Source organism: Desmodus rotundus, chromosome 1 (assembly GCF_022682495.2).
Source record: "Desmodus rotundus isolate HL8 chromosome 1, HLdesRot8A.1, whole genome shotgun sequence".
NCBI classification, from domain to species: Eukaryota; Metazoa; Chordata; class Mammalia; order Chiroptera; family Phyllostomidae; genus Desmodus; species Desmodus rotundus.
The window spans coordinates 21,159,528-21,174,042 of NC_071387.1; the positions used below are offsets into that span (position 1 = coordinate 21,159,528).

The following is a 14,515-nucleotide window of genomic DNA, read 5'->3' on the forward strand; positions in this document are numbered from 1 at the left end:
CTGACGTTCAGTGATAAACTCTGACCTGGCCTTTTGGCCGCCAACACAGATGCAGACCTGACTCGGGGCCATTCCTAGCCTGGGCATATACATTATTTAGTAAAGGCAAACTAGCTACTACGGTTCTGAGGCGGGCACCTCACAGGTGCAGCACACCACCTCTACCCAGCCCAGGTGTTACCTGCCGGTTAGTAATACTCACTTAGCTTGCCTGACGTGGGTCAGACGCAGTTCAGTTCCCGGGAACTTGATGAGAAGACCTAAGCCCACTTCTGCTGCCCTGAACCACGACCCTCAGAGCATGGCCTCTGCTGGGCTAGGTTTCCTGTTTTGCAATAAAACTTATCCACTTAGTGTTTGGTCTTTGATCTTTTAGTGTTTTTCTCTTAACGTCATTATGCACACTTTCCAGCCAGCAAGAAGGGTGGGGGAAGGGAAGAAGAAGATCACCCTCTCTTTTAAGGACATGGCCCAGAAGTCACACAGCACTTGCGCTTCTCATTCGCTAGAATTTAGTCATGTGGTCATTAGTTTCAAGGGAAGTAGTGTTGTGGATGGGAGATAATGGACCCAGCAAAAAGAATTGAACTTCTTGTTACTAAAGAATGATAGACAACTAGCAGACTTTGAAACAGTATTCAGAATATTACTCGTGAAAATATTAAAAATGACTATCTCACCTCATCAAGGCTCTCCGATGATAAAAATAAGGTATTATTCTATGGCAATCAATTACTGGTTAGATGCTGTTTTTCCTTTCTTTTTTTAGTATCTCTGTGGTTTTATTCTTCCCACCCCCTCGTTTCCAAAATCAAAACTACTCAGTTTATCTTTTCTTCTCGTAGGACTTTCCATGATATTGCTGAAGATGTGAAATCTTCAGTAGACTGACGTGGCGTCTGCTGCAGTGATTTCTCTAGGAGGTTCAGCCTTGACTGTGAGTTCAGCTCAGCTGTGGCCTTCTGTCTGTTCAGCTGTGCCTAGCAAGCAGAGCCCAGGAAGAGAAGCAGAAGCTTCCTGGCCTTCCATACAGAATGCGTGGACAGGAGCGAACTTGCTGCGGGCTGCTTTGCATTTTGAAGCACAGCTTCAGAGCTCCGAAATGTGGTTTGCACACCTCACCGATGCTAAGATGGCTTGAAAAGTTTGTTTGTACACTGGTACCATGGCTTGAAATTTTCCCCCTTTGCTTATCTGTATTATTGTTATTATATGTATTTATAAAGTTATTTTTTAGAGCGCTAAACTACCTGCTGTTAAGAGGGCATACAATGTAATTTTTCTGCTGTTTTAAGAAACCTGTTCATACACTTTTCGACGGCAGTCACTTTTTGATGAAAAGGGCTTTCACTTTTGAGTATGTAGTTGCTCGAGCAGGAAAAATGAGTCTTCTTCCCTTCTCCTACAGTGTATGGTCCTCTCCGAGGAAGAAGTGATCTTAAGTGTAAGGGTGGAGTGGCTTATTTCAAGTTCAGTTAGTTGTATGTCGCAACCATAGGAGAGAGAGACAGACGAAAGATCTTTCTCCACTTTCTTTTTCCTCCAGCCCCCGTTACACTGTTGCCAAAATTCCAAAACTTGGAGACCACATTGAAGTGAAACAAGTATAAGCTGCTATTAATGGTAACAATATGATAGAATTCAAGTTGTGATATTTTTTTCTTTCAAAATGTTTTAAGTGAAAAATCTCAGGTGCAGCAGCACTTCGATTTGCTAATGTATCCCTGTTTCTTTATTTGGAATTCTGCCACTGAGTTACTGATACGCTAGAATTTGGTATTTATGTAGCATTTTTCCGTCACTTAGCACAGTGCCTTGCACATAAGACTCTAGGTGAATGCTTGTTGAATTAAATTGTGGCTTTTTTTTTGGAAAGATTTTATTTATTTATTTTTAGAGAGAGAGGAAGGGAGGGAGAAAGAGAGGGAAACATCAATGTGTGGTTGCCTCTTGCACACCCCCAACCAGGGATGTAGCCCAAAACCCAGGCATGTGCTCTAACTGGGAATCAAACTGGCGACCCTTTGGTTCACAGGCCGGCACTCAATCCACTGAGCTACACCAGCCAGGGCAAATTGTGACTTTATAAGTATGTCAGATATCACAATAACCAGCATAGTGCTTTACATTTTGTAGAATCTCTTTGAGTATAATTATTTCACAACAACATCACATAACCTTTCATGTAGCTTCATCTTGTTTTGTAACAGTTTCACACAGATTCAGAAAAGTGGCCAACTCAAAGTCATAAAGTTTAATAAGATTTGACCTCAAATCTTCTGACTCCATAAGCCTTCAAACTCCGCTATATTGTAGTGTTTCTTCTTCATATCTTACAGTGTTTCCAGTGCAGTGAGACAGAATAGGTGTCCTTGGACTTGTCCTACAGTTAATGACAGGGCTGGGACTAGAACGAACTCGGACTTGTACCCTTTCCATTGTGTAAGAACAGTTCTCAGGCTCTTTCTCTGCCCCTAAGGGAATATGGAGGAGAAATGGTTCTTTAGTATTAGAGATCACGTTTTTTGGAAAACAAAAGTAGAAACTATTTTTTCTAAAACCCTTCTCACGAAGAAGCATTGTTAGTGATAAATTAACTTAAACTTATTCTGATATTACTTAAGAAAAACTCTGTCTAGAAGGAGGCTACAATAAGGTCTTTGTTCATACAGGAGACTACATGCAGGTCTCCTATATTTACTATGAATCCTTCAACAATTATAATTTGATATAACACCAGGTGTTACATTCGGCCACTGAATACCTCATTATTTTCCTCAGCCTGTTGTTTATTCATTCATCCAGTAAAACCTTTACCGAGAGTTTGCCAAACTCTAGGTTGCCTGCTGGATGCTGTACAGGGTGCTGTAGGAGATAACTCTGGAGAAGGCCTTCTCTCACGTTAAGTCGTAGCCACATCATACATATTGCTAAAAAGAAAATGTTGTATTAAAGGAGTTAAAAAAGAAATCAGGTTTGCTTTTGTTAATTGCATAAAGGAAAGTTTGTAGCTATAATTAGCAAATGTTGGTAAGAGGTAAATAAATATACACAATGAGTTGTGTATTCACAATGAGTGTGTGTAATCTGTAATCAATACAGATTACATTGTTCCAAAGTGCTTTGAGTTGTACAAAGTGATGTTGCAAAAAACTAAACTTGAGCTGATGTATGGCTGTAGCTTGTCATAATTATTTGTGTGAATACCAGGCTTAGTGGGGAGAACTCTGTGCTCTGAGAGAGTAGATTAGAGCTTCCAAAGCAGGCAGTGATAGAATGTCATCACCCTGAACGTCAGGAACAGAGGTGCCCTTGTGAGGCACAGCCCTGGTCAGGGAACACGGAGTGGCCCAGCACTCCAGCAACTGCAAGGACTGGGAAGCCGGACCGGCCAGGGGAGGGCTTCCTGGAACCCTCAGAAACAGAAGCATGCCCCCTCAGATACGGTGAGGTTTTGCAGAATTTTCGCAGGGCATGGAGATCAAGCGGTATGAAAAGGTAGGAATCTCAAGCTCAAGTCACAAAGATGACCAACCCTCAGAGTCTCAGGCTTTGACCCAGAAAGAAGGAAAAAAAAGCATCGATGAAGTAGAAGGAGCCTCAGTAAAAACTGAGTACAGAAATCCTACCACAATGTCCTGCGTTTTACTGCTGCATTAAAGATTAGTTCACATTTACTATTCAGTTGTGAACTGAATGGAGGAGGAGATGAAGGCTCTCCACACAAATGTGGCCCCCTCTCTCTGAGAGAGAGCAAGGCATGTGGTATTCAGCACAAACTCTATGTCATGTAAGTCCTACTTCAATTTCAACATTCTTACCACACTGTTTCTGGAAGTGATCGCTGTCAGACTGCCTTAGATACCAGTCTTACTTATTTTTAAATTTGCAAGAATCCTAGCCGTCTTCCATTAGAGGTGGTTAGCTGGCAGGGTGTTCCCTTGACTTCTGAGACTGGTGGAGATTAACTCTGGTCAGTGGGAGGGTACCCGGGAATTGTTATGGAGATGCTTTATGTAAACAGCCTCAGTAGCCCTTGAAAATAGTAGCTGCTTATTCAGACAGTTTAAAAAGGCTGGCTGCTCAAGGGCTTGCAGATAAGGGCCTCCAGGAACCTTGGTTTTAATAGGAACCCATTGTGAACCCATCCTGACCCTTCACTGCTTCCTAGTACTGCTAGTTCTCACTTTCATTACAGTTAGTGCCTCAGGACGTGTCCCTGCTGGGCAAGACGTGTTCAGAAATTCAGGCCTTGAGGGTTAGATTGGAGCAAAGTAATTTTAGGTGAGCTATCCAGAGCTTTCACCCTGGGGTATACAGCAAATACCACCTCTCATACTCTGGTCCTGGCGTCTAGTCTCCTCTGAGGGTCTTCCAAGACCCGCAATAGAAATAGTCTCTGACAACAAACTTCCAAATGCTAGTTCCAGCTAAGAACAAGTACTTTTTAAAAAATTAATTACTTGCTTTTGCCTATTTGCCATCAAAATATATTCATTTTATTAACTGAGGACCTGCCAAAAGAAAAAAAAAATGCATACCGCCTGAAACCATAGCAGCTGTTTTTGATAGACCTGATTTACAATTCTCTCTCTTTTTTTTCAAACTACCTACTAGCATCGTAGACATTCTGTGCTAGAACAGGCCTATATGTGATTCTGTCATTTTCTAGAGAAGGAAACAAATCCGTAGGTTCAAGTGGCTTTTCTAACACACGCAAAGCCAGTTAGTAACAGAATTCACAGTAGAGTACAGTTCCTTTTTTCTCTCACTCCGTGGTTCTACTTCTCTTCCCTTTTCCATGTAGTTGAGTAGCTTTTGGAAAAATGTGTTCCTTATAGCAGTAGTTCAAAGGGATGCCATTAGATGGTATAAGAAAATAAAAGTGTGTGGGGGGGAGGGGCTCCATGGTTAATTAAAATTGAGAGGTGCGTGGTTTGTTTCCTTCCTGTAGAACCTCTAAAGGTTTTGAACGTGCAGTTATATAGTGTGGATTTATGAGAGGGTACAAAGACTGTTTCCTTAGACGTATTTGACCTTAAACTGCGCCCCCATCCTGCTTTTCTCAGAGCGTCTCAAAGTACTCCTGGTCCTTTGGGAACCGTGGCTCTACAGTAAGTTTACAGCTCTTGCAGAAGATGACATCCGTGATGGGAAGTCTGAACGGTAAATCTGTTCCCATGGTACCCTGTAATCGTAATAAACCTCAGAATTTAGTGAGATCCTGGAAAGCAAACTTACTTGCCCTTCAGAGCTATACGTAAACTATAGAGTCTTTCCACCTATGGTGTGTGACGTCAGTATTTGTGTTTAGTTTGGCAAGGATCAATTAATGTGCAGATACAGTGGTGATATATTGATATTACATTTTAATAGTGCTTTTGTATGGTACTTTCGGACTGCTTTCATAACAGCCCTGTGAGACAGGCAGATGTTACGTATTATCAGATGAGGCACTGGAGGCTCAGAAAGGTTTCTGTGATTTTCCCCTGAAGTTCACACCACAAAATAATGGAGCCAGAATTCAGTCAGAATTTCTGACTCCAAGTCCAGAATTATTCACACCTGGTTTCTTATTTTCCTTCCAGATTTATATTTTACAATGAAAGGTGTGGAGGCAATTCCTAAAATAGTACATTTTGGCTTATTATCAAACACTGTTTCTTCTTTATTGCGGTGACTCAGAAAATGTAACTCCTTTTGTAACTATCCCAAAGAAAACTCTTTTGTTCCTTGCACTACCATTTGTTTAGGTGACTGCCGTGCATTTCAGATACCATTTGATTTTGAAACGAAGATTGGACAGTATTGTGTGATTGCTTATGTAATTTTGGAAAAAGTATCATTTCTGCATTCTCAGGCAAAGTAGACGGTTTGAAAGTAAAAAAGTATTCAAATACAACAATAGATCTTTATTCTCTCACAAATGCTGTTTCTTAGCTTTAACTTGCTTTGACAACCTACTGATGTAACTTCTTTGTAAATGTAAAGTATTTATATTTTGAAATAAAATTGGTGTTGAATGAATCAGGTAGTAAACTTAGTCTTATTTCTGTTGAGAAATTCGATCTTTGGTGAAGTCAGACTTTCATAAATACATCCGTCTCTTGCGTCTTACATCTTTCCCTTTGGCACCAGTGCTTGCACTGAATTTTTATGAAATATGGGCAACTTACATAAAGGAAAATGTGTCTACTGGGAGTGGATACTGGGCACCTAAAAGAGGTGAAAGAAAGGTCCAAGGCTGAGGTTGGAGCCCTGGGAGCACAGGATGAGGTGGCCTTCGGGTTGGGAGATAAGGAAATGGTGAGGTGGGGATGGCAGGGGAGGAAGAGAGCAGAGGGTGGAAAAATTGTATAAAGGGAACAGCACATTTTGAATGAACAAAACAAGCCTAAGTTGTGACTATGTTTAACACCAGAGATACCAGTGCAGCACTGGCAGGTGATGCTGAAACCCCCAGTGGAAGTACTCTGAAACACCTTTCAGTGATGCTTGGGGAAGAGCTTGCTGACACCTCGAGTTGGTGGTCTTCAGCTCATCAACTGGACATCATGGGTGGAGAAATGATCCTGGGCAAGATGTAAGGATGGACTAGCCAGTCACACAGTCTTTTCTACTCTGATGGTGTCTGGTTAGCAGATAAGCTAGTTCACAAAGTATTTCTTCATGCTTCTCAGTCTATTGCTTATGCCTAGACCCCTTCAGAGGGAGTGTGCTTCTGACAACCTCCTTTTGGCTTTGCTTCTGGAATCCTTAGGGTAAGGGGGTTCAGCTCTCCCAACCCAATCACACAGGGACTCTGCTTCTTAGCTTTATCCTTCAGTGAGTTTAGTCTGAAATAAACACTAATGATCTTTTCAGCCAATGAACAGCTGTGAAGAAACTGTTCTGTGCTAGACACTAGGGGGAAAGTAATTTTGAAAATATTAAACACTAGGTGAAGCTTTTCCACTTGCTCTATTTACTTCCTTTTCAAGAGTAATTCTGAACAGTAGCCCAAAAGATACCCAACCACTGCCTTCTCGCCAAGCACCTAGATGCGACTTAATTGCATAATCAAATACTTGATCTCCAATCCAGCTGAAAGTATATGTAAGAAAGTCGAAAAAGGAGCGGAGTGGAGGAGAAATGGACCTCGGAAGCACGATAACCGGCGGAATTCCCTTCGCAGAGTAAAAACCCCGCTTTATAGCCTTGACTGTAGTTCTGCTCCGTTAGTTTCAATCCCAGCGCAGCTTCTAGAAATTGTCACCAAATGGGAGTTAGGATGACTCATCCATCCGGGGGACAGGAAGCTTTGCTGGCGGCGGTTGTCCTGGTCGTGGTAAGAGGACACGTGGCCGTGGGAGGCCCTCATGTGTCTCGTTTATTCCAGTGGGGCGAAACGTGCGTGGAACCCACGGAAGAGTGGTCTCAGAAGAGAGTCGGGGCGGGGCCAGGGGCGGGGCCGCGGCCTCGGGGGCGGGGCCGGCGTGGAGGCGGGGCCGCGAGGGGGCGCGGCAGGGGCGGGGCTCGGCGGCGGCAGAGCAGTCTGGGGGCCGGGCCGTCCCGGAGGCGGGCCCGGTTGGGGGCGGGGCCTCGGGCGGCGCGGGTGCAGTGCCGCAGCCGCGGGCAGGCGGGCGGGCTGGCAGGCGGTGGGCCCGCAGCGGCGCGGCGTCCGGGCTGTGCGACCGGCGGAGAGCCATGGCCGCCTCTCCGGGCCCCGCCGGCGCTGGCGGCGCCGGGGCAGTGCAGGGCTCAGGCCCGTCCGGCTTCGCCTTCGACTCAGGACTTGAGATCAAAACTCGCTCGGTGGAGCAGACGCTGCTCCCGCTGGTTTCTCAGGTAAAGCGGCTCCCGGCGCGGCCCCTCGGCTCCGGCCGCGACCGGTGATGGCGGCGGTGCTCGCACTGCGGGGCCGGGCCGGAGGCAGCCGTGGCTTCGCCTCCAGCACCCTCACTGCAAAGGGGTGTCGGGCCGCCTGTCTGGGTTTGGGGACGCGCCTCGGCGGAGGCGGCGGGAGGCGGGACCCTCGGAAATCCCGCGGCGGGGCCGAGTGCGCTGAGCGGCAGGGGAGGCTGCGGGGCGCAGATTGCAATGCGGACCCGAGCGCCCCGCCGGCAGGTGCGCGGCCGGGCCTGCCCCACGGGACACGCTTCGGGGCTGCGGCTCGGGAGCTCCTGGCCCAACGAGGCCCCCTCGGAGGGTGGGCGGCCGAGCCCACCTCCCCGGAGGCAGAGGGGCCCCCCGCGGGGGCCCTGCTGGCATGTAGGGACCCTCCTCGTCGCCACTCCTGAGCCCCCCGCCGGCTCACGTTTGCATCCCCGGTCCGAACCCGGACCGGTGGCCGCTCCGGCTGGGGCATTCCTGCCCGCCGCCTCGTCCAGCGTGCTCTCCCCGAGGCCTTTGTCCCTTTCCCCGGCGTGCGTGCGTGTCGGCTCGCCCGGCTCCCCTCCAGCCCGGGCCACCCTGCCCCTTCCCCCTCACCTGCCCGCTGCCTCCAGCCGGCTTTTGTCCAGCCTCGGGAAGGCGACGGACTGCCTGAGAGTTAATCCGGACACACATCTCTGGCAAATCCCACTTGGGATGTATGCCTCATTGCATTTGTTGGTCCTAACAGAAGTCTGGAATCAGCTCGTTGACGCGCTTGGTTTTAGAGAAGTTTTTGTTACCGCGAGCCCAGTTAACGCAGCCCGAGGGCTCGAATTCCTCACCTAGCTGTGCGGTCCTGTGCCAAGAGCGGCGGGGAGAGAAGAATTCTGTGCCTGGGGAGCGCGTTGGCGTTGTGTGACTCACAACTAGATTGCAAAGTCTTGGTGACTCACACTAGTATTGCCAACATTTTAAGGGTAGAAGGAATCTTAAAGATGATCTGACCCTGAATTTAAAAAAGAAAAAAATCTTTCTTAAAGCGTCCTTGACACCTGGTCGCCGGTCCCTTGCTTAATCATATACAGTGATGGCGAGTCCGGAGCTGGTCCATTAATTTTTAATACTTGAAAACGCCTGTCACATATGTCCCTGGATTCCTGTTAGGCTGATTAAATGAACAGCTCCATTATCTTCACCTGTGTTCATTTTAGCCTGGCTAACAGAAGAGTGAATGAATACACCTGACAAGCCCCGCGCCCACCCCTTCCATGGCTGATAGAAGCACTGACCACTGACAGAAGGTCAGTGCTACAGGTGGGAAGGATTGTTAGGATCAGTTAGGATGTCTGCACACACCGCCTCCCACCCCAGAAGAATGCCACCACCACCAATGCAACCACAACCCCAGATGAGAAATACTGGAGTGGTTTTAACAGGCACAGAGATAAGAGAGTGGTGGGGTTCGAGCTGACCGTATTTTATTCACTTATTTAACACTGACTATATGACAGGCCATGTTCTCAGCACCTTATAAATATTAACTCATTTAATTCTCAGAACAGTGCTGTGAGGGAAATAGATGTTGATTCTCATTACATGCATGAGGAAGCCGAGAAATAGTGAGGTTAAGTAACTTGTAGTGGGACTGAACTCCAAATGTCAAACTGGGATCGGAACCCAGGCAGCCTGGCTCTGGAGTCTGTGCTCTGAGCTACCCCATATGCTTGTCCTTTCTGGAAATTAGAAGCAGTGATGAGGTCAGCTAGTAGTTGTACAGAGAAGACAGTCTACAAAGGGAAAAACAAGCTGGGAGGTGGTTGTAATCTAAACAAATGGTAACTTTTCCCAGTATCACTGCTAACAACGAATCAGTCCTGTAGCTCTGCGTTGTGTAATTCTGGGGTAAGGAGGGTGGCGAGAGTCGGAGAGTGGAGGAGGAATACAGGAATCGCTGCTGAGAGTTAACTAGAGGTCAGTGCCAAAAGGGGGAAATGCCTCTTTTTATTCTTCCCTATTAAAGACTCATTCAGGCTCCTAGCTGAGGTTCTGCATTCCACACAGTATATATCCACATCAGTATCTTTAGCACAATGCCACAATTGATGATCCTAATGATAGAGTGTATTCAGCAAGAAAGAGTTAAATTATGCATAAAAATTTTCTAAGGTGTATAAAGCATGGCCAGAATACGGTTAACAAAACAGAAAAGTATGGAGTACAATTAAGAGTGATTTTTAAGTTTCCGTGAATGTTAGCAGATTGAAACTGCAGCTCTCTAGAAAACCCATGTAGGAGTCTCCCTTTCTAAGGATGCTGCGTTATTTTCCAATTCATACCTCATAATCATAAACACGAATATTTTAAGCATTTTAAGAAAGGATTTGTTATGTGCTTACTAGTTGCCACCCTTTGAAGGTCTTGTATTCTAGTTGGAAGACAAAGCAAGTACAGGATAGCGTATGCCAAGGGTCAAATGAGCATTTTCAGTAGGAAATGCCCCAAGAGCTCGGAGAAGGCATGATGGGTCAGGAGTAGTGCCGTAGAGGAGACAGAGTCTTGAGGTGAACAAGGGAACTAGCACTGTACAGTTTGGTGAGTTTCTATCTGATACTATAACTTCCTGACCCTCCATGCCCTCCATGCAAAAAGTTCTGGGTTACTGGCCTTACTCTAGAAATGCAACGTGGAGTCAATATTAGACAACTGTGTGCAATTTTCTGCATTCACATATTAGAAAAGATATATTTTCTTTGCAATAGATGCAGAAAAAGGATTCAGTTAAATTCAACTCCTAATGATGATAAAAAGCACTTAGCAAACTAGTAGCGGAACAAAACTTCCTTAACCTAAAAAAGTGGATCTGCAGAAAACCTACAGTGAACATCCTATCAACAAGTCAAAATTAAAACAAACATTTTCTTTAAAACCAGGAACGGGAGAGGGATGCCTGCTGTCCCAGCTCTGGTCGACACTCCCCGGGAACTCCTAACCAGTGCAACAAGACAAGGAGGAGTGAAAGGTGTAAACGTAGAATCAAAACTCTCCTTGTGATGTAATTATCTACATGGGAAACTCAAGAGTTTACAAATTAGTTATAAAAATTAGAAGGTTTAGTCTGTTCACTGAATATAGGAGACTGAAGTCAACACCATTTCTTTACATTAATAACACAGAAAAATAAATTCTAAAAAAATACCAGAATAAAAATGACGTTCCTAGGAATAGGTGTAGCAAAAGAGATGGCAAACTTCATGGAGAAAATTTTAAAATCTTATGGAAAGCCAAAGCAGGTCTAAATAAATGGGAGGGGAGCACTGTTCAGATGAATTGATATTATAGGCACATCAGTTTTCCTTATTAGTTATATATTTAATACAATTCCACTGAAAATTTCAACAAGATTTTTATTTTTTACTTATTTAAGATTTTATTTATTTATTTTTTAGAGAGGGGAAGGGAAGGAGAAAGAGAGGAAGAGAGACATCAATGTGTGGTTGCCACAACCCAAGCATGTCCCCTGACTGGGAATCGAACCTACAACCTTTTGGTTTGCAGGCCCACGCTCAATCCACTGACCTACACCAGCCAGGGTTTTCAACAAGATTTTTAAAGGTAGAATTTGATGAAGGTAACTCTAAAATTTATATGAAAGAGTAAAGAGCCAAGAATACCCAGAAGAGAAGCAAGGTAGATGCATTTACTCTACCAGATTTCAAAATTTAGGAAGCTATAGTAAATTAAAGCAATGTGGGTATAAGACTAGGATGGGCAAGTAACACTAGTGAAACATAATAGAGAACCTAGAAACAGACCCACACACATACGGAAACTCAATAAATCACAGCGTTGGCACTGCTGGTCAGTAGGAAAAGGAAGACTTTTTTTTTTTTTTTTACGAAATTGGGTTTGGGACAATTGGGTATCTAAATCAAAACACATGAGAGTGGCTCCATACCCTTAAGAGAAACTGCTGCTTCTCTGTGTTAGAGACACGCACTAATTGTGATCGTTTTTGTTTCTTTTATTTCTGATGGCCCTAAACTGGAAACAACCCAGATGTCTTTTAACAGTAGGATGTTTGAATAAATTGTGCTGTGTTTGTACAGTGAGACACTGCACGACAGTGAAATGAATGAACCACGTGTATAATTATCAATACAGATGCGTCTCAAAAACATAGTGTTGAATGAAAAAAAACTAAAGGTTCAAAACCAAGCAAAATAAAACCATATATCATTTAGGGATATAAGTAATGTGCAGTAGTCATAAGGAACAGATGAGCACCAAATTGGGATGGTGGTTTTTTTCTGGGGAGAAGGACAGGGGTGATACAGAAAGGGAAGGGCCCGCCGTGCACACGGCCGTCAGGGGTCCTGGCAGCGTGCTCTCATGCTTGCCGGTGGTTGCGTGCATACATCTCCCTTTCATTTTCTTTAAGCTGTATGTGTATGTGTTATATACACTCATTTGTTACATATTTCCTAACTTAGACACTCTTTTAAAGCTCTGGGCTAAGTCCCAAACATATTTTCTGCAGTACAACTCCCCACCTTCTTTAATAATCATTTTATTCTTCCTGTCAAAACTCCCACTCCCAGTCTTAAAATGTTTTCATGCAAGGAAGGGAGGAGGGGGGATGTGCCACACAGCTCCACCCTTGTGTGGAATGTTATTCTACCACCCACGAGTCTTTTCCTGTCTGTGATAGATTTACTTCATTCACCAATGTCCAGACCCTTTACATTTCTGAGGAGCTCACCCGTCTTCCCATTCCCCTCTGCAATGTCCTGGAAGTTTTCATCCTTGTCTCACTGAGCTGGAGATAAATAGGGTACACATGGGGCCCTCTTTGCCAGTTTGTGTATGTGAATATATATGTGTTTTTAATTGCAAAGATAAAACACACAACCCCGACTGGGTGGGTCATTTGGTTGGAGCGTTGTCCTGTGCACCGGAAAGGTTGCAGGTTCGATTCCTGGTCAGGGCACATACCTAGGTTGCAGGTTTGGTACCCAGTGGGGTGCATAGGGAAGGCAATTGATCTATGTTTCTCTCTCACATTAATGCTACTCTCTCTCTACCCCCTTTCCTTCCTCCCCGTCTCTCTCTAAAATCAATAAACATATCTTAGGGTGAGGGTTAAAATAAAACACAAAATTCAAACAATAAAACGGTATATAAAATAAGTGAAAGTGCCCTTCTTTCTGCTTCTTAAAGCATCTCCCATGGTTTGGTGTGGTTTCTTTCATATTGGTTTCTATAGCTGATTAGCTGATTTTTATGTCTAATAATTTTAAGCATTTACTGAAGAATGTTGACAAAAGAATGTCCAGCCTTAAGAAAAAGTCTTATAGGAGTTTATTTGAGCCAAATTTGATGACAATTGCCGGGAAGCGAAATCTGAACGGATTGAGGAAGTGCTCTGGAGAGTGGCAGTTTTGCAGTTTATTTTGGAGTAAATCTATCACAGACAGGAAAAGACATTAAAATCCAAGGAGGAGATAGAAGAGGGGTAGCGATTACATGAAATCCATGGGTAGTAGATTAGGGAGGTGGGAGAAAGCAAAGGAGGGAATCTCTGGGATTGGATATAAAGCAAAACAGAGAGACACTTACTTTTACACTGGTGAGTGCAGGACAGTCACCGTTTACAGCACAGAGAGAAGGTGTGTGGGGAACGAGACACCAGCGTGGTCTGCGCCCCGGTCCTGCGCTTGTGCCTTCGAGCGTTCTGGAAAAGATTGTTCTGAAATTCCAAAGGTATGTCATCCTGGATGCAGAAAGGCAATAGACAATTTCAGAGGTGAAGATCGACCTTTGTGAAGGTGACTCAGCAGCCTAGGACATGACTACCCCCCATGACCCCTCTTAGTTAGGAACTTTTACGGTCAGACCACCCGGTGTGGTAACTTTCAGTCTCTGGGTTTGTAAGGCCCATGATGCGGGCCTCTCCCTAGCTTCTCAGGCTTACTGTGTGGCCCCTTTTTCATCCACCTGAGTTAAGCCCAGAGACAAATGTCTCCGTTGTGGCTGGCTTCCTTACTCTTTAGGTCCCGGGGAAGTAAGGCTGTGTTCCTTCATCTGGGCTTTTCATTTTGTTCGTTTTTTCTTCCTGGTCTTCACTTACTTTCTTGCTTCTCCACAAAATAAGTAAGTAAACTAAGAAAGTCCATTTCAACCAAGAGAGTGCTGTCCATTCTAGAAAATAAGAATACCATTACAACCATGAAAGAACAGAGATTGTAGAAGTTTAAACAGTGTGTCATCGAACAGTTATGTGGTGCCCACTGTACGCCAGACACTCTTCTAAGTACTTCCCTTACATTTACTAATTTATTCCCCACCATGACCGGATGAGAAGTGTACGCATGTCGCTCCCGTTTTTACAGGTGAGAACACTGAGTCACAGAAAGATGAGACGACTTGCCACAGGGCAGAGCCTGAATTCCAGCCTAGGCAAAGTGACGCCAGAGGTCATGCTCTTAAGTGCAAGGATATACTTTGTTAGAGATTAGTACTTCTCGACACCCTTTGTTAGAAGGTATCAAGTAAGCCCCAGTTCTTACTCTCTTATTCCACAGCAGAGTTCTTCAGTGTATCAGGTTCTCTTTCTCCCCCACGGGATGCGTCCGCTGCCCTCATTTTTGCTTCATTCAGGCAT

General features: G+C 44.8%; 2 protein-coding genes across 3 annotated transcripts in view; both read left to right on the top strand.

The window, feature by feature from the left end:
- TMEM245 (transmembrane protein 245) overlaps positions 1-6,027 on the top strand; it is an 81,894-nt gene extending 75,867 nt beyond the window's left edge. For both annotated transcript variants that reach the window (XM_053921990.1, XM_053921994.1), the window contains one exon: positions 846-6,027. In XM_053921990.1, coding sequence (XP_053777965.1) covers positions 846-891 — 46 coding nt within the window. In that variant the 3' untranslated portion in view covers positions 892-6,027. The remainder of the gene's footprint in view (positions 1-845) is intronic.
- Positions 6,028-7,555: 1,528 nt separating this feature from the next.
- CTNNAL1 (catenin alpha like 1) overlaps positions 7,556-14,515 on the top strand; it is a 51,598-nt gene continuing 44,638 nt past the window's right edge. The window contains exon 1 of the mRNA XM_053922004.1: positions 7,556-7,827. Coding sequence (XP_053777979.1) covers positions 7,687-7,827 — 141 coding nt within the window. The 5' untranslated portion in view covers positions 7,556-7,686. The remainder of the gene's footprint in view (positions 7,828-14,515) is intronic.